Here is a 19,276-nt window from a genome sequence, read left to right as displayed (position 1 = left end):
CGAGAGTTGCTTCATACCCTACTTAGTACTTACTATAGGCTTCTCTAATTCAAAGAAAGCAAGGGGAAAAAAAAAAAAGAATATACGTACTTTGTGGGGTGCTTTCTTTGGTGCCCTCTAATTTAATCTTAAAAAATCTAGTGGTTTCTTCCGAGGCTCCAATTATTCCACAAAACACAAGCGAATAGAAAGAAAACAATTATAATAAAAGAATCTAAAATGGGTCATAGATGTTATCATTGTTATCCAATCTCAGAGGAGGAGGAATCCAGCGGTGGAGAAACACCACACCCTTCCGTGGAAACCCGGAGCCGCTTTCGCCCTAACTCCTTGGAACCCCAATTAACCCACTTCTCCCCAACTAACTCAAACCAATAGTTAATCAATCTAACCATGGATAATTATAATCCCACTTTAGAGTTAAGAAGAATCACACACACACACACACACACAAACACACTCTAGTTTCTCCGCATGCACATTAATTAATTAATCCCACCCCTCTATATATGCGAATATTTATGTGCCCTTCTAATTTGCCTCTCTCTCACTCTTTAATTCACTAGTACTCTTTCTTTGTGACCACGCCAACAAATTCTCTCAAGCTATTACCATTTCTTTGAGTTTTGATCAAAGCAAATCACAGAGAAGAAAGATTATAAAGAAATTAGAATAGCCATCCTATTAGAATATTTATATATATGTGCGGAAATCATGAGCTGCAATGGCTGCCGAGTTCTCAGGAAGGGCTGCAGCGACAATTGCATGTTAAGGCAATGCCTGCAATTAATCGACAACCCGCAAGCCCAAGCCCACGCCACCGTCTTCGTCGCCAAGTTCTTCGGCCGCGCCGGCCTCATGTCTTTCATTGCCGCTGTCCCCGAAGACCAACGGCCCGGTATTATTATTTCTTTTATTAATCATACATTCACATGTTAATTTTGAGACTAAATAGTTTCTGATAAAGTTTTTACTTTTCAGCTTTGTTTCAGTCTCTTCTGTATGAAGCAGTGGGAAGGACAATCAACCCGGTGCATGGAGCGGTGGGGCTTCTGTGGACGGGGAACTGGCACGTGTGCCAGTCAGCGGCGGAGACGGTGCTCCGAGGCGGCGCGTTGGGGCCACTCGCGGAGTCTCACGGCGGAGTTGCTGCAGCTGATCAATCGGTCGATAATGCATCCGAGTACACGGTCAACCGGTTCATGGGACGGCAGCGCTCGAGGTCGCGGCCCAAAAGGCGGCCTTTTAACGTCGAGGACGCCGACGATTCGATGTCTCCTGATCTCGATCTATGCTTGGTGGCGAAGCCGAGAGCTCCGTCGGAGGAGTCCGAAACGACGACGTTGGCGAGCAGTTCTTCGGCGGACAATTTGGATTCTAGTTTAGGAGGGGGCACAAGAACGGTTCTCAGGTTGTTCATCTGATGATCAATAGTCTTAAAGAAAGTTAGTAGGATGTTTAATGTATAATTAACTGAGCTTTTCAGCATTTTAATCTCTTTAATTTGCTTTTTTGGCTATAAATTTTTTCCCTTTTTTTTTTTGGGTGTTGTCATGTGGATATGGTTTTACACCTGAATAAGAAAAGCATAATGATCAGTGTTCAATATTGATCTTTCACTCACTTCATACGAAGCGCCAAAGTATTACAAAGAATATTTGTAAGTAAATGGTACAAGTACATGCCAGTTTTCAATAGTTACATTTCTATTAAATATAAAAATTTAATGATGTAGCGTGATAAGAGTTTATTTTCTTTAATTATCATAATTTTTTAATTAATTATCTAATTTATTACAACCGTCAAATCAATATCTTATTATTAAAATAACAATATCTATCTATAGATAAATAATAGAATAATCATTAAAATTACGTATATAAATCCCCAAGAATATATTTGATTTTACTAATGAGGCCACCACAATGTTAGAAGCAATTAACCAATTTTAATGACAAATGAATACGCAAGTGGAATAGCATGGCAGAATCCTCCGACACTGAAAACAAGAAAAAGAAAAATCTCCTTAGATTAGATTCCTGCCATATTTTGGAAGCAAAGAAGTGGAAAACAACATCAAATTAAATAGAAAACTGGAATATGTGGGGGGGTGGGCCTATAAGAAAATTGTAATTTTCGACACACCCAATCAAAGGTCTGCTCTTGTGGGGTTGGGCGGCAGTGTCTCCCGCGTACCTATCACCAACACAAAATGTCGTTTGTACTTATTTTGTGGTAAGCCCTTATTCTCTTCTCAAATTGACAAATTCCAATCCACCCCATGCAACCCCCAGTGGGAAAGTTAGGTCTTACGTAAGATATTTCTCCATTCTTTTCCGTTTTATTGCATTTTTGCTGTTATGAGTTATCTGCGTCGCCGCATCACAGAAAAAACGAAAACAGATTGACCTTTCGATGGTGTTGAAACAAAACCTTTTTGACCATATATAGCCCCTGTGGAGGCTGGCGGAGACTGGTTAGCATAAATACTTTATTAGCATGTTTACTTATCAAGATTAAAAAATGTGAGTCAATCTCAATCTCAGGTTTATTTGTTATTTTTTATTTTAAAATAGGAGTGAGATTGATGGGTTCCGCTCAAACTTGAGATTGAGCAATAAGATTGGTACTCTCATGCCCCTGAGATTGAGACTCTTATTCCTGATATTAACACTAAATTATTATCATACACATATTTTACTTATAAATATAAAATTAAAAAACTAATAATTACAACATATATTTATTATTTTATTTACCTAATATTATAATATTAGCCTATTATTGTTAACTTTAATATAATAAATATGTAATTTATTTTGTTTATTTTGAACATCATCTATACTAAGCACCATCATTAATAAAATGTATATTTTATCTGTAGAAGTTATATTACGGGACTCACTTTTTATTAGTGGATGGTACTCAACATTATCAATATCCTATATAAAGTGTGTATATCCTTTCATTAGTCAAAACTCAAAAGAATCAACCTCAAATACTTACAATGCAAAATATTCTATTTGTTTGTTAAGAGCATTGGTTATTTTCTTCACACAAAGATCTAAGATGATATGTTAACTGGATAGGATTATGATTATCAGTTGCTCCTAACTTATGTATACTTTTCTTCTTCCTTCATCTTGCAAACAAAACCCCACTATGTATATTCCGTAGTTTGACAGTATCAAAATGTTCTCGTACAGAATTGTTTTGAAACTAACGATAGCGAATTGGGCAGCCAACAACAACATCCTTTATTTTTTAATTTAAGAGGTCCTAAAGTCAATATGTTTGTAGGTTTTTACATGGTATGTTTGAAGGCTTTTTCTGTACTGTGTCACATTTCCGAGGAAGATGCAGAAAATGAAGCTATAAAGAAATAAATAAATTAAAGGGAATGGATAGAGAGAGAAGTTTGAGTTGAGACATGGGACTTTGGGGAAGTTGGAAAGCCAACTAAGAAGTTTGACCTCTGCAGTACACAATACAGAGCCGACAAAAAAAAAAAAAAAAAACGACAGCTTGTCTTTGTACTTTTGACAAGGTGGGCTCCAACCTCGAGATAAAATAAAATAAAGGGTCTTCTAGGATAAAAATTTGCTCAGATAAAATCACGTAAAAATAAAAAATTATTATGAAAATTAAAAAAATGTAAAATGAAGAAAGAAAATTTTTAAAGAGAAAAATTAGAGAGTTTTATTAATTTTGTGAACATATATAAAATAAAGAGTTTTAAAGTTCTATTTATAAAAAAAATTTTAATATTATTCACGGTTACTATTTGTATAATACTTAATATTTACGATTACTATTTATTCAGTAAAATTTTAACATGAATAGTACTTAGACTGACTTGCATAGTAATTTTAATTGAGGTGAACAATTACTATTCACGCCTCAATAAAAACCTTATTGGGAAAAATCCAGTGAGATAAAAATCATAATAAAGGAAAAAAGAGTACATCATTTATCTATACGTGTTTATGTTGCCTCGTTAAAAACCTTATCAGGAAAACCCAGTGGGATAAAACCATAATAAGGAAAAAATTATATAGCCACGTAAACTCCCCCTCAAGTTGACATGTATAGGCATTTCTCATAAATCTCGCAGATAACGCATCCTGATACTGTAGATATGCTTTCTAAATGTTGTAGTGGGAAGTGCCTTTGTGAAAGGATCTAATGCATTGTCACTTAATCAAATGTATTGAATATCAATATCCTTATTTTTTTCAAGCTCTTGGGAGTATGATAAGAACTTCGCAGGTATATGTTTCGTTATGTTGCTTTTGACATAAGCTTCCTATATTTGAGCGACATATGCTCCATTATTTTCAAATAATACTGTTGGATCTTTACTGATAGATAATCCATAAGTTTTTTGGATATGTTGAGTCATAGACATCATCCATACACATTCTCGACTTGCTTCATGGAGTGCAATAACTTCTGCATAATTTGAAGAAGTGGCAATAAGTATTTGGTTTTATGAACGCTATGAAACAACAATACCTCCACATGTGAACACGTATCCAGTTTAAGACCTGGCTTTATGTGGATCTGACAAATATCATGCATCTGCAAAACCAATCATCCCTTGTTTTGATCCTTTAGGATAAAATAATCCCAAATCAAATATTCTTTGAATATAACGGAATATATGCTTAATTCCATTCCAATGCCATCGTGTAGAAGATGAGCTAAATCTTGCTAATAGATTAGTAGCAAGAGCTATATCTGGTCAGGTACAATTAGCAAGATACATAAGAGCTCCTATTGCACTTAAATATGGTACTTTAAGACCGAGGACTTCTTCATTACCTTCGCAAGGGCGAAATGAATTCTTTTCAACATTAAATGATCTAACAATCATTGGAGTACTTAAAGGGTTTGCTTTATCCATATTAAAGTGTTTTAAGACCTTTTTAGTATAGTTTGATTAATACACAAGTATTCCACTTTAAAGGTGCTCATTCAGTAAACCAAGACAATATTTCATATTTCTAAGGTTTTTCATTTCAAATTCATCTTTAAAGTATATCACAGCTTCTTGAATTTCTTTATGAGTTTCAATAATGTTCAAATCATCGACAGACACGATTATAACAAAATCAGATGTTGTTCTTTTAATAAAAAAAATATGGGCATATGGGATTATTCACATATCCTTCTTTTGACAAATATTCACTTAAGCGATTATACCACATGCATCCGGATTGCTTCAATCCATATATTGATCTTTGTAACTTAATCGACCATATATCTTTAGGTTTTGAATATAGTGCTTCAGGCATCTTAAATCCAGCATGAATTTTTTTATAAATATCACTATCAAGCGATCCGTATAAATAAGCTGTAACAATATCCATAAGACGCATCTCTAAATTTTTAGAAATTGTTAGGATGATTAAATATTTAAATGTAATTGCATCCATTACAGGAGAATACATTTCCTCATAATCAATTCATGGATCTTTGTGAAAAACCTTGTGCAAAAAGTCGAGCTTTATACCTTACAATTTCATTTTTCTCATTGTATTTTCACACAAAAATCCATTTGTATCCCACAAGTCTCACGACTTCAGGCGTTAAGACAATATGTCAAAAAAATTTACGCTTATTAAGCGAAAGCCTATATAACATCTTTCTATTTGATCCAATCGTGTCTATTTTGACATTTAGAAACGAATCTTAGTTCAGGATCCTCAGTTCCGTTAATAATTTCACATGCCACAAAGTTAGAAAATTTTTCATCAATATTTTTTCAATTTCATTTCGATTCCATAATCCTCTTGTATTGATATAGTCAATAGAGATCTCACTATTCTCAAAACCTTCAGAATTTTTTATGATATCGAGAATCTCTTTGTTTGTATTATTTTTTATTTCTCCTAGAACACTTTCCTCCAAATCAGGGTCATTATGCTCATTTGCTCCCTTTCTTTTTTGAGAATTTTTGTCTTTAGAACCGATAGGTCTATCACACTTTAGGCGTGTTTTAGACATATTAATGACTTCATTCTCATATTGTCCTTTTGGAATTTTAATCCGAATGGAGCATTTGCAGCTGGTACATATGATTTAATCACCCTTTTTGTATGAGTGAACACATCTGGTAATTGATTTGCTAAGTTTTGTAAGTGCCTAATCTTTTGAACTTCTAGTTCACATTGCTTTGTGTAAGGATCAAGATGTAACAATGATGGTTCACACCATGTAATTTATTTTTTCAGTTATTTATTTTCCCCCCCTAATGCTGGAAGACTACTTCATTAAAATGGCAATTGGCAAAATGTGTCGTAAAAACATCACCAGTTTGAAGCTCAAGATATCTGATGACAGAAGGGGATTCATACCCAATGTATATTCCCAATCTTCTTTGAAGGCCTATCTTTGTGCGTTGTGGTGGAACAATTGGTACAAATACCACACAACTAAAAATTCTTAGATGGGAAATATTGGTTCTTGACCAAATGCCAGTTGTAAAGGGGAGTACTTATTAGAAGCACTTGGTGTGATGCAAACTAATGACGCAGCATGTAAAATTGCATGACCCCATACATAATTAGGTAGCTTTGTTCTTATTATTAATACTCTAGCAATAAGCTAGATGCGTTTAATCAATGATTCAGCCAAATCATTTTATGTATGCACGTAAGCAACAAGATGTTCGATAATAATTTCAATGGACATACGATAATTATTAAATGCTTGAGATGTGAATTCACCAGCATTATCAAGTCTAACTTTCTTGATTGTATAGTCAAGAAATTGTGCTCGTAATTTAGTTATCTGAGCAAGAAATTTCGTAAATGCCACATTCCGAGTTGATAATAAGCAAACATATGACCATCTACTGGATGCATCTATTAATACCATAAAGTATCAGAATGGTCCGCACGGTGAGTGTATAGGCCCACATATATCACCTTGAATATGTTCAAGAAATGTAGGTGATTCTGTTTCAATTTTGACAAGTGAAGGCCTTGTAATCAGTTTACAAAAGAGAATAAGCTTCATATAGAAATTTATTCATTTGAAATATTTGTTGGCCTTTTAATGAATGCCCATGTGAGCTTTTTACGATTCTTCGCATCATTATTGAACCAGGATGACCCAAACGGTCATGCCACAGGGTTAATATTTGGGGATCTTCTTTAACTATCATGTGTGATTGTATCACATTTATATATGTGTAATGTAACCCCGAATAGAGTTTTAGAGGTTTTTCTAATATGTACTTCTTTCTTGATTTGTTAGTAGTTAAAAACATATATTTCTCATTCCCTTCAGTTTCAGATTGTGTATCATATCTATGAAGATATATGTCTTTGAAACTCAACAAATTTGATTTGGACTTTGGTGAAAATATAGCATCATCTATGGAAAACTTTGTTCCATTTGGAAATACAAAACTTGCTCTACCAGTCCCCTCAACCAGATCTACAGGACCTGATATTGTATTGATTATTGTCTTTATTAGTATTAAATCAGAGAAGTACTTTTCAGATTTTAAGATAGTGTGCGTTGTACCACTATCTGCAATACAAATATCCCCGGTATTAACTTTGAATTTAGCTCCATTCATATTAAGCTTCACACAATAATAATAATAATATCATAAAAATTTCATGAATTTTAAGAAAAAACATAACATAGGATTTTATATAAAGAAGTACAACATACATAGAACATATCCAATACAAATATATAAGAGCATAATATATCTATCGAGTTATCACTAATAGTTTTATCTATAAAGTCAGTTGTAAAGTCTGAAACATCAAGATGGGTTGAGTCATTTGTAGGATCGTGGTGTTTATTAAAATTTACTTCCTTTTCTTGCTCCTTCAAAGATGCCTTGTAAAGTTTACAAAGATGTTTTGGTGTTCGACAAATTCTAGACCAATGTCTTTTAGTATCGCATCTGTAACCGAAATTTTCAAGATTCCGGGAACAACTTGCATCATCATCTTTTCTTTTGTCATGACGCTTCTTTTGGATCACATCATTTTGTGAAGGGTTGTAATAACAACTTCTACCACGTCCTCGACCACGAGCACGATTTTGCCCCTGTCCTGAATTTTTAGAGAATGCAGTATTTGTTGGTCTCCGAATCGAATTCGGATGCGGAAGCGTGGGGGGAGGCAGATCGTGTATAACAAAAATTTTCATAAAACCTTTGAGATACTCTATAGATTATATTAAATTATGCACGAATAAATTAATCTCATTAATTCATTTATTAAGAACTCAATTAGGAAAAATACCTGTAGACCGACTCGGATGATTACTTGAGTTCTTTGACCTCGAACAATCCTTACTCCAAAGCTTTGTGTTTAGAAAACCAATGTCTTCCACGTCAATTCCTAGAATCCATGAAGACGTGTGTGTGGGCACACATGAGATAAAACGGGTTACAATAAACACTCAAATTTCCACAAACACCAACGCATGCATGATGTGGAATTTTTGGAGAAAAATTTTCCTTTTTCCTCTCTAAGAGAATTTCAGCCATAACTGGAATTAGGGCAAAAATTGTCTCAAAAATTGTGTCCACAATTTTCTACTATTCTCTTATTTATAGAGTAGAAGTCAGACTTCAAGAAGGAATCCAATCTCTATCTCCAAGATAAAGCTTGTTAATTATCTCATATTTGAATTTGAAACAAAATCTCCCATTCCCTTATCCTTAAGTGTGGCCGGCCAAGATAGGGGATTCTCATCCCTGTGTGGTGCCAATTTTGAGATAGGAAAAGAAGAGAAAATCATCCTTTATCATGTAGTCCAATTTTGAGTCAAATTCAAATTCCAATTTAAGTCAAACTTAAATTAATTTGAATTCTAAATTGAACAACTTATCAAATAAGTTTAAATGGATAAATCTAGATGTGTTCAAATTTAAATTTAAATAATCATATTATCTAAATAATAATTAATTCTCAATTAATTAATTTTGAGTGTTTAATTTTAGAATTCTGTAATTCTAAAATTCCCATTTTGTCCTTTGTGTCTCGTAGAATTACTAGGACAACGCGGGGACTAATGGACCTATAATCCTGAGCTCCAATAAAATTAATAATCAATTAAACACTTAATTCTATTAATTCTTGAGTACCATTGATTCTCTAATGGACAGTGATTCATAAAACACATTCATGAATCGGAGCTCCTACTGGTCCAAGTACCAAATCAACCCTCAAGAGAATTATTTATCTACTTCTTTCTTAAGAAGGAATGGATTTCATCTCGTGTAATAACATTCCCGGGTACCTACTTCATCATGTCTCCAAAATACAAGGAATAGGATTCAGGATCTCAGAATCCGTACCGAGTAAATCAAAAGACACAAATCCATAAATAGGAGTCTGTTAAGAACTCAGGATTAAGATCATTCTATATATGACCATCGGTAGACTCAATTAGAATTTCTATACTTAACAGAAATTATTAGAAATTCATATTGTGTATGTGTCCTTGTTCCACATAATCTCATTATGTGAAATACATTCATTCAATATCTCACCATATTAACAGTGCGGATAATACCGTTCCATTCTAAATGAGAATGACATGTATTAATAATGTTTTAATTAAAGATTCCGAACTTTAATTAAATTCATTATGAACATTGCTTTTTAATTATTATCCTTAAACATTATCCTCTCGTATATAACACTTATATACAATGTTTAAGGTTACATAAATAATCACAGAATTTTCATTGATATTCATAAAATATTCACAAATATATACACATAAAATGATGAATAAACTCTTTTATTAAATAAATAATAAATATCATATTACATCTTATGCTTCTAGGACACCATTCCCAATAGTATTTGCTTCTGAAAATGTTGTTGAACCTGTGGGACGAGACTGGTGATTTTTAATCAACAATTCATTATTTTTCGCTGCCACAAGAAAAGCTGAGATTAGCTCATAAAATTTCTTATAACCGCGCAAACTGTATTGTTGTTGCAAGGTAATGTGAGATGCATGAAAAATGGAGTAGGTTTTCTCTAGCATTTCACCATTTGTGATATTTATTCCACAAAATTTCAGTTGTGAAACAATTCTAAACATGGTAGAGTTGTAGTCGTTGACTTTCTTAAAATCTTAGAAATGTAAATTATTCCACTCATCGCGAGTGGCTGAAAGTACGACTTCTTTCTGGTGATTGTATCTCTCCTTCAGACTTTTTTAAAGGACAAGTGGATCTTTAACCGTGAGATATTCGCATTTCAAGCCTTCATCAAGATGTTTACGAAGGAAAAATTGTTTTCGCATTTTCTTCTGGTGACTTGTTATTATTTTCTTTAATGGTATCGGTTAGACCCATTGACTCTAGATGCATTTCTACATCTATAATCCAAGACATATAATTCTTTCCTATGATGTCGAGTGCAACGAACTCAAGTTTGGCAAGATTCGACTTTGTGATAACTATAACATAACATCGACATAATAAGAATCACAATATTATCATTACAATAGAGAGTACAATTAAAATTACATGTTAATCATAATAGCAATAAATAAAAGGGGAAATATTACACGTATGAGTATTGTAAGGAAAAACTGAAAATCGTTTCGAGAATGATCTCCAATAAAAAGAGCTAAAATATAGAAAATAACTACTAAAATAACAAGCATCATCATCATATTCGCCATAACGTGAAGATTATATTAAGAATAATGAAGAGAAGATGAGAATTGAAAGATAAAAATATTAAGAAGGGGGAAGAGAAGATGAGAAGTGAATTGTATAAGTTAAGAAAATCACATTTTATAGAATAAAAAATAGTCGTTTATAGTTGTTATGTAGCCGTTAATAGTGGTGTAAAAATTTGTTATAGTATCGTTAAAAGTGGAAGAAAAATTACAATTGTATACCTTAAATGATGTAGAAAAATAAACAGATGAGAATAGTAATATGCATGTAGAAAGTGCAATGAGAAATTATTACCTGCAGGCGGCATAGCCACCATTTATGAGAATACAAACACGCCAAACTACTTTGTAAACCTTTTGAAGGGTGTATAATGACAGAATTATAAAAATTATAATACATTTGTGGCATAGCCTTCCTTTGTATGAATGTAAACTAATTGAGTATATTTACATACCTTTCACTTGAATTAATAAGGGTAGAAGCTTGTAATAGGACTAGGGCTAGGACATACTTTCTTTTGATTTTAAGGTAGATGTTTGTAATTGGATTAGAGCCTCATTTCTTTGAATTAATGAATGTAGACAATCACAGTATGAATACAATGTTCGTGATGATAACATGTTATGAAAACTAAGAAAATGCAAAACTAAGAAGAAAGACTTTAGAGAGAGAAACTAGAGAGATTTTCATTAATCTTGTAAAGGTATATAAAATGAAGAGTATTAGAGTTCTATTTATAGAAAAAAAATTTGACACTATTCAAAGTTAATATTTGTATAATACTTACTATTTACGGTTAATATTTGTACAATAAAATTCTGACATTAACAATTATTTCAACTGACTTGCATAGTAATTTTAACTGAGGTGAACCGTTACTATTCATAACATATATATTATATATATGTAAATAAACAATTTTATAGATAGGTTTATCAATATTGCACCTTTTCAGATTTGACAATAGAAATCTCCAAAAATAAAACGGCTTCTATTCTTCGGGACAAAATTTCCAAGGCGAGAGAGAGAGAGAGAGAGGTACCGAGGGGTGAGGGGTCCGTAGGAGGAAAGTTAGAGACTGCTTTGTTTTTCTCATCCGCATGTAAAGGCGTAATCAACGTGCTGTCGCTGACTAAATTAGTCAACCAGTCAAACCTAAGTCGGTTGCTTCCCATTTACGGTTAAGAAAAAAATAAATAACAATATGAAATTAAAGGGAGTGAGATTAATAATCTTCGCCGCTGATCATTGTAAGAAATTATTGTAGGGTCTAAAACCGTGAATATATATATATATATACACACACCAAGTTTAATCAGTTGGGCTTTGCGACAGCAAGACTGAGACCCAAGAGTTTTGAAAGCTATAGTCGAGCTTCGAAGGTGCCAACTTCACCAACTGAGAACCTCAGTAGAACGCAATACGCAATGATTTAGCACTACCATTATGATACAACCCAAAAAACAAAAAAACAAAAAAAAATATATATATATATATATTATGATGCCAATTTGTCAAATAAGATCTGCTTAAATGGTGTGATACCATAAGACTATAGTGCTTACATACAGTGTAGTCATGTATGTGACAGCATCAATTCTAGCCTAGGTTTCATCCAACAACATTGGGAGCACTCGACAGCACGTTCAGGGGACGAATGAAGAATCTTTACCACAAACTACTTGATTAACAGTGATCAGGACAATTACATATATACATATACATTTCCTCTTGCCTCTGAAGGAAAAAGAGTACTTGTATAATACAGCTAACTAGTGAGATAGAAAAGGCCATTTCTTTTTTCCTTTCGTATTCTTCTTCGGATTCAGATTCAAGACACATGAGATTTGCATGACATAGAAGACCACAACAGGTTACAAAAAGATGCCTAATGAGAAGCCAAAACCAGCTACTAATCTTAATCCATGATATGCTTATTACTCCCCGTGCCGCCTCCACCTCGGTAGTAAAAGAAAAGGATCGGTGTAATGTTGTTAGCATAAGAGTGAGTTTAGTCAAAATAAGATCAGTTCTACACACGTGTTGTCAGGCTGCTGGTAGTTGGTACGCGATGAAGTTGTATTATATGCGTTCTCAAGCTACAATCCTTTACCTGTTGTAAAAATGATTGGGATGGAAATGAATAAAAATGGGCAACAGAGACAGGGTTTTGAATATAGTTTCTGAAGCACTTACCTGCATGGCTGCTAATGTTGACAAAAAATCTTTGCACTGTTCAAGCAGAATCCGCTCTTTCCCATTCACCTTCACAAGTTCAGCCACCAAGGAGTTCATTTCCTCAATCTGTTAACGACAAATGTTTTTGTAAGGTTCCTTTCAATGAGTTAAAGTCGTCTACTTAAACCAGTTGGGTCATTATATTGAGACCACAGTATACAAGCAGGCACGCTAAGTTACATCGTTACAGATTGCAAGTGTTTATTAGGTTGCTGTAATAGAACACTTGCAAGACAATAGCCCATTAGCTCTTGCATTAAGAGTTCATCTAGTATGGTTACGGTAGTTTCTCATTAGAACTATAGTTTCTGATAACCAAATGCTGCTTACTTAGAGAAATCCTGGTTAATTAGAGGCCCCGATATGATAATCCAAAAATGAAATCAAAATATTCATGATGTACGAAATTTGAAATGTGCTATAAATAGCTCTACAATTTGAAAAAAATATTGATATTAAATCAAAGCGCTCTAGGAATTTGCCTACATAGGCCAAAGCCATACATAATTTTGTACCCTTGTTTTCAGAAAGACTTGTATCTGGACTGGATGCAAAATGGGCCCAAGGAATTCCTTTGTCATCAAAGAGGGCAAAAAACATTTTGACTTTACTCACAAAAAACAAAAATAAAAAAATGAATCATGGTGATGTAAATCATACCGGATTATATTATATAATATATATGTATATATAAATATATAACTTTAGGTGTTTTGATGGTAGTTAATAACTATTGAAGAAAAACAACAAGATTACCTTCGTAGAAAGAGAGCATATTGAAGATGCCATTGCCTGCATCACATCGACCGCTGAACCCACAGCATCCTTCAGATTTTGAATGTCAGCCTGATACGGAAGGTGGGGAAGAAGAAAAAAAGAATCCAAGTTTCAATCAAAATTATATTGCTGTTTGAGCTTTGATGTCTGAATACCTAATAAAATGAAAGCATAAGATGAAGACACGTACTACTGTTTTCCCAACAACTGGAAGACGAAGAGTGCTGGCCTTTAAAGCTTCAGTTGCTCCAAGCAAGGAACTAGAATGATCTCTATCTAAAAGGGCCCAATCTTCCAAATAAGTAATCTACATACACCAAGTAAAAAACTTGTTTCATTAATGGCAAAGAGTGTAATTTATCAAGAACAAAGCATTATCAACTCCATTATCACTGCCGTTCACTCGTTAAGTTAAAAATTTCTAATACACAAAGCCCCTAAAGAGAAAGGGATTGATCATCAAAAGAATTGCTTGCACCTCCTTGAATTTGGTGTTGATAAAAATAAAGGGTAGCGTTTCCTTAGAAAAATTTTACTTAAAAAAAAAGGAAGAAATTCCTGTTGATAATTACTAGTATCAGGCAAATAAGAACCGTGTCACAAAATTGTTATAGTTTTTCCTTGGATAGACAAACAGCTTTCTTAGGTTCTAAGATGCCACAAAACATATTCACTTCCCACTAAGGCCTTGATAATTTTTAAGAGCAAGAAAGATATGTTAAAGCGTAAGAAAGATGTCTCAACGTATCAAAAAAAGAAAAAGAAAATATATGTGCTAACCAATAGACTAAAAAGGCTTGAAATTATTAGCCTTTTTCAGTTTAAATAATTTGTTCGAGGCATTTTTACCTAATGGGGTATATCAAGTGCCAAATTCGTACTATAAAGAGAGAAAGATTCAATTAATAGACATACAAAGCTCTGAATCTTACTTGTCCTTTGATGATAGAAGTAAGCTTCAACTTTTGCCTCAACAATAGTAACTTGATCCTTTTAAGCGTGACAGAATGCCGAAGCTCTGAGATTGTTACCCATGCATTCCACAAATTTTTCTGGTGCCAAGGGAAACAAATTTCATTAGGCCATTAGACTCCACTGCTGTGAACATCACGCATCAAATGCAGATATCAACAAAATGCAAAGCCTACTACAAAGATTAATTCATTATACATACGTTAAAAAGAAAGAAGGGCTCAAATAAAAACAGAAATGAAAAATATGCAGCTTAATTAAAAGCATGGGGTGATAATAAAGTCGAGCTAAGCTTTTATAAGTTTCTAATTTCGGCAAACTCAAAGATGCTCATCAGTCATCACAAACTAATAATCTAACATCTATTGTGAAAGTGGAACCAAATCTAACACCACATCACCTTCTTCACCAAATCTAACAACAGAATGACTTCTTTTTTTTTAATTTCTTTCGGAGCTAAATAAATATTGAGGAGATCCAGAATGATATACTACGACTAAAAATAAAGCTTCTTGTTATCCTTTTCTTGATCCCTAGTCTAAAATTACATGCCCTTGCAAGATCTTCCATTATAATATGTGGGATGCATGCTCCATTTGACGTCACTAATAAAGCTGAATGGTCCTCACTCCTCAAGTTTGTCTAAGTTTCATGATCACTCAGCACAGTAATGTAAATGGTGCTTTTTCAATTTTAAGAAACGCACTGACACCACCAAATTATAGATATGAAAACGTATAGTTTCCTAATCCTCTCCTCAAAGTTCAAGAAATGCAGGTCAATAAAAACCTTAAAAGAGAAACTGAGATATCTTAGATCGCTTTTCTAGTCTTTCCTGATAGAACAGAGCATTCTCATCTTACATACTAAATACGGCCAGCTAACCAAAGTTTTATATCTGTACCATAGCAACAAGCCAAGCTAAAATCTTCTTGTATCTAAGCCATCCGCTCAATAAGTTCCCAGAGAACAACTTTAACCCAGCTAAAATTATGTTTCATCCCTTTCATACTGGAATGCCATATATCGATAATCAATAAGAACCTATAACTTCAATTAGACTGAAAACTTTTCAGAACCCAAACCACGTTTAAGGGCATAGCGAACATAAGCTTGACTTGCATCTAAACAATAGGAAGCTACAAATTTGACCTAAAAAGAGCTAAATCGAGAACTTAGGACATTCTCTCTGCGGAAATAAGGATCATATTCCAGCGAAGATTAGCATTAGAGTTGATAAAATGATTACAAACAGGAAAGATGCAGACAGTTGGAACAAAAACCATGACAACATAAGCATTAGAAAACAAACACAATGCATAACATAACAAACAACAAAATCCTACCTCTGCGTTCAGTTTCTGCACCATGAAGGTGGCGTCTGCTCTCGCATTCACAAACCGCCACTGCAAATAACGGTTATACAGAAGCCTCAACATGTGTGCATCAACAATACGATCCTCCCCCATCTTCCCTCTCCGAATATCGACCGAAAAGCTCAGAATCGACGGCGTGTTGCCCCCGTAACTACCATTCATCGACCCTGCAACCCCATTTCTCACCCGCGAAGGACTCGCAATCCCTCTCGATGGTGACATCCCTCTCGACGGCGACGGCATTGACGAGGAAGTCCACAGCTTACTTGGCGAAGCAGGCCGATTCGCCCCTCTAATTGGTGAAGCCATTGTCCTTGGAGACGACAATGGGTTGATATCGCCCGAATACCTCTTCGACTGAACGAACTTCGCCGGAGCTCCCATTCTCGAACCCGGACTGGTCGACAACGGGGAGCCCGGATCCTGCAAACGCCTCAATCGGCTATTAGTCTCTTGCCAAAACCTCGCCGAGACCACAATTCCTCTAGGAGTTCCCGTCCTCGCCTTGGAAACACCATTAGCATCTTGCATTCCCGAAGTACTACCGGAAGAGACGCTGTCTGTATCGGAGGCAGTGAGATCAGACGGCGCAGAAGACTCGTTGTTGGACGAATTCACCTTTAGAAGCTCGGCGCTTCCCAAATCCAAGCTCAATCTTCCATCAAACGAAGACCTTCTCGTCTCATCTAGCAGAGATTGCTGCAATGCCCTAACCACCGTCCCAGATCTGAACCCGTTGAGCTTCCTGCCGTCTCCTCCCGCCCCGAAATCGACGCTTCTCGACAACAGCGGATTCGAATTGCTCGAATTTGAGTTCCCTTGCCGCGTCCTCGCCGGCCAGCGGTGCTGATCGCCGGGCTTGGAGTTCTCCAACTGATCTCTCTCCCCTCCCCGTAACGGCGTTGTTCTCCGCCGCTCCGGCGTCGCCTTCCTCGCTCCGCTCGGCGTCGTCGGCTTGGTCTTGCTAATCGGAAGCGAAAAGGCCTCTCCTTGGAAAGAAACCGACAAACTCCTCGTCGAAGTTACGAGAAGCTTCGTCGCCGCCGATACTTCTTCTCCTCCTCCGGCATTGCCTTGGAGAGGAGTCTTCGGCCTCGGCGTCGCCGCCGCGGTCACGGGACGCCTCCGGTCCACCGATTGGGAGCGCTTGGAGGAAAACGGCGTCGCAGAGGCCAAAGAAGCCGAATTGGTGGAGCGAGAAAGCAGCGGAGAAGGGCATCTTCTGGAGGAAGACGAGGAAGACGACGACGTCGTTGTGGTGGTGGTGGCGGTGGTGGTTGTGGTTGAAGTGGAAGAAGAAGAAGAAGGGGAAGGAGACATGTACCTGGAAGAGACTTGTCTGCCTCTGGGTTGTTTCTTAGTGACAAGACCGCCATTGTTCTTCTCGGAAGGCAACAATGGAGGTCTGGAGGGGTTTTGCTGGGAGGATGACTTCGTTGCTTCGGAAATGGCAGCCACCATCATAGTAGGCCCTGGGTCTGAAATCCCCCTCTCTCTCTCCTCACATTGCCTCGAAGAGAGAGAAAGAAAGGGTTTTTTCCTTTTTCTTTCTTTGTTTCTTTTTCAGCTAAGAAACCCAGAAATATCAAATACCATCCATGGCCGAGAGAGGAAAACTACTGCAGATTCAAGAAATCGGAAGGGAATGTGGAATCGACAGGTGAGTTTTCGGCATGCTTTCGGAGCTGGGGATGAGAGAGAAAGTGCCTGTGACGGTAATGGGTTTTGAGAGAGAGAGAGAGAGAGAGAAGTAGGTGAAGGGAAGGTTGTGATTTGGGGAGGGAGAGAGTGTAAGAGTGTCGTCTCTCACTGGAAGAGTTGGGTTATTTTTTTTAATTTTTTTTTTAAATGGTGTGTGAATGAATCTTTGGAGGAACGTTATGTTTGTTGTTAATTTTAATCATGTTTTTGTTCTAAATCATTTTTAATTAATTTCTCCATCACCTGCTAAAATGATAATACTAATAATTTCTCCACTCATGTATATAATTAAGGGAGAATGAGAAAAATATGTTAAAATTTAAAATGAATTAAAATTAATAGGTTAATAGTTTATATAAGTTAATAAACAGGTTAAATTATTATTTTTGTCCATAATTTGTCTGGTTATGAACTATAACTTGACAAGTTATTGTCCATAACTTATCTGGTTATGAATCATAACTTAACAAATTTATCCATAACTTATCTGGTTATGAACCATAACTTAATAAATTATGGCTTATTAATTTCTATAACTAAAAATTAGTCTATATATTTTCTTAAGTTTTTCATATTGGTCTATTTCCTACCATTTCCCTATAATCAATTCCGGTTCTTTTTAAAAAAATATAGAAAATACTTTCTAGCTCTCTCTTTTCTAAAAACAAATAATTCACTATTTTTTAGTAAAACAGTTATTCATAGTAATGTGTATGTCTAAATATTATGTCACGTTAAAACAAAATTAAATAAAAGAAAATAAAGAGCATAAATAGTTAAATTTTATATTTATTTTTTTCATTGTTTTCTTTTTTTCCTATTTTTTCCTTTTATTATGTTTTTTGCTGGTCTCTGTCTAAAATTCTTTTTGATAAGAGGCACATTTATTTCTCTCTTTGCTTGTTAACAAACAACATATAATTTGTAAACCTTTTTTTTATTATTTTCTTTGAAATATTTTGACAATACTCCTAAAAAAAAGAAAGAAATACTTTGACAATATAGCTAATCATTTCCAAGTGTTCCTCATAAGCAATCGATTTCCTTATTTTTATAAAAGAATTAATAAGCTCTTTTTTTTTTTTTTTTTGAAAAGTATTAGTAATCTCCTTAAACATATGTCTATAATAAAAAACATAATGATCTTTTTCTATGTAATTATATAATTGGGAGAATAGTTTGTAGATTGATGTCAATATGTATTGACCATTAAGGTTGTATGTCATTTTATAAGATGTCAAAATAATAAACGTATCTCTAAAAAAAATACAATAATAATAAACGTATAAAAGAAAATGACACTCTTTGTCATATGGTAATAATTACTCCTTGTATTGTCTAAGGTGACACGACATTGTTCTTTTCTGGACTCTTTTTTTTTTTTTTTTTTTTTTTTTTTTTTTTTTTTGCTTGAATCTTTTCTGGACTTAAAACAACTTTATTAAGAAAAGTCTTGATTGCTTCCGATATAAGAAATTTCTTATCATAAAAAAACTGCGTATGGTGTGTATGAAGGACGTTCTTGAGCTTA

The 19,276-nt window shown here is 34.7% G+C and overlaps 2 protein-coding genes across 2 annotated transcripts; one reads left to right on the top strand and one right to left on the bottom strand.

Moving 5' to 3' along the window:
- The first annotated feature begins 714 nt into the window (after positions 1-714).
- Positions 715-1,424, top strand: LOC21387205 (LOB domain-containing protein 38). Its single transcript, XM_010101304.1, has 2 exons — positions 715-898; positions 982-1,424. Exons 1-2 carry the CDS (start codon positions 715-717, stop codon positions 1,422-1,424), a joined length of 627 nt encoding a protein of 208 aa, XP_010099606.1.
- A 10,784-nt stretch (positions 1,425-12,208) lies between these two features.
- Positions 12,209-17,881, bottom strand: LOC21387204 (QWRF motif-containing protein 2). The gene is made up of 6 exons (XM_024167678.1): positions 16,015-17,881; positions 14,629-14,748; positions 13,887-14,003; positions 13,676-13,765; positions 12,878-12,985; positions 12,209-12,794 (listed from the first exon to the last, which is right to left on the bottom strand). Exons 1-6 carry the CDS (start codon positions 17,506-17,508, stop codon positions 12,714-12,716), a joined length of 2,010 nt encoding a protein of 669 aa, XP_024023446.1. The 5' UTR covers positions 17,509-17,881; the 3' UTR covers positions 12,209-12,713.
- Positions 17,882-19,276: the final 1,395 nt, after the last annotated feature.

This window comes from Morus notabilis, unplaced genomic scaffold, assembly GCF_000414095.1.
Source record: "Morus notabilis unplaced genomic scaffold, ASM41409v2 Scaffold1252, whole genome shotgun sequence".
Lineage (NCBI taxonomy): Eukaryota > Viridiplantae > Streptophyta > Magnoliopsida > Rosales > Moraceae > Morus > Morus notabilis.
Note: the sequence above shows the minus strand (reverse complement) of the source record. Positions and strands in the feature narration are given on the sequence as shown.

What these genes read in the sequence shown, in the direction of transcription:
- LOC21387205 (XM_010101304.1), top strand. Translation starts at nt 715, where the DNA reads ATGAGCTGCAATGGCTGCCGAGTTCTCAGGAAGGGCTGCAGCGACAAT. An exon ending in CCCCGAAGACCAACGGCCCG is followed by an intron (nt 899 to 981) that starts GTATTATTATTT and finishes TTTACTTTTCAG; the next exon opens with CTTTGTTTCAGTCTCTTCTG.
- LOC21387204 (XM_024167678.1), bottom strand. Translation starts at nt 17,508, where the DNA reads ATGATGGTGGCTGCCATTTCCGAAGCAACGAAGTCATCCTCCCAGCAA. An exon ending in TGCAGAAACTGAACGCAGAG is followed by an intron (nt 14,749 to 16,014) that starts GTAGGATTTTGT and finishes CCTTGGCACCAG; the next exon opens with AAAAATTTGTGGAATGCATG. An exon ending in CTTCTATCATCAAAGGACAA is followed by an intron (nt 14,004 to 14,628) that starts GTAAGATTCAGA and finishes TGGTGTATGTAG; the next exon opens with ATTACTTATTTGGAAGATTG.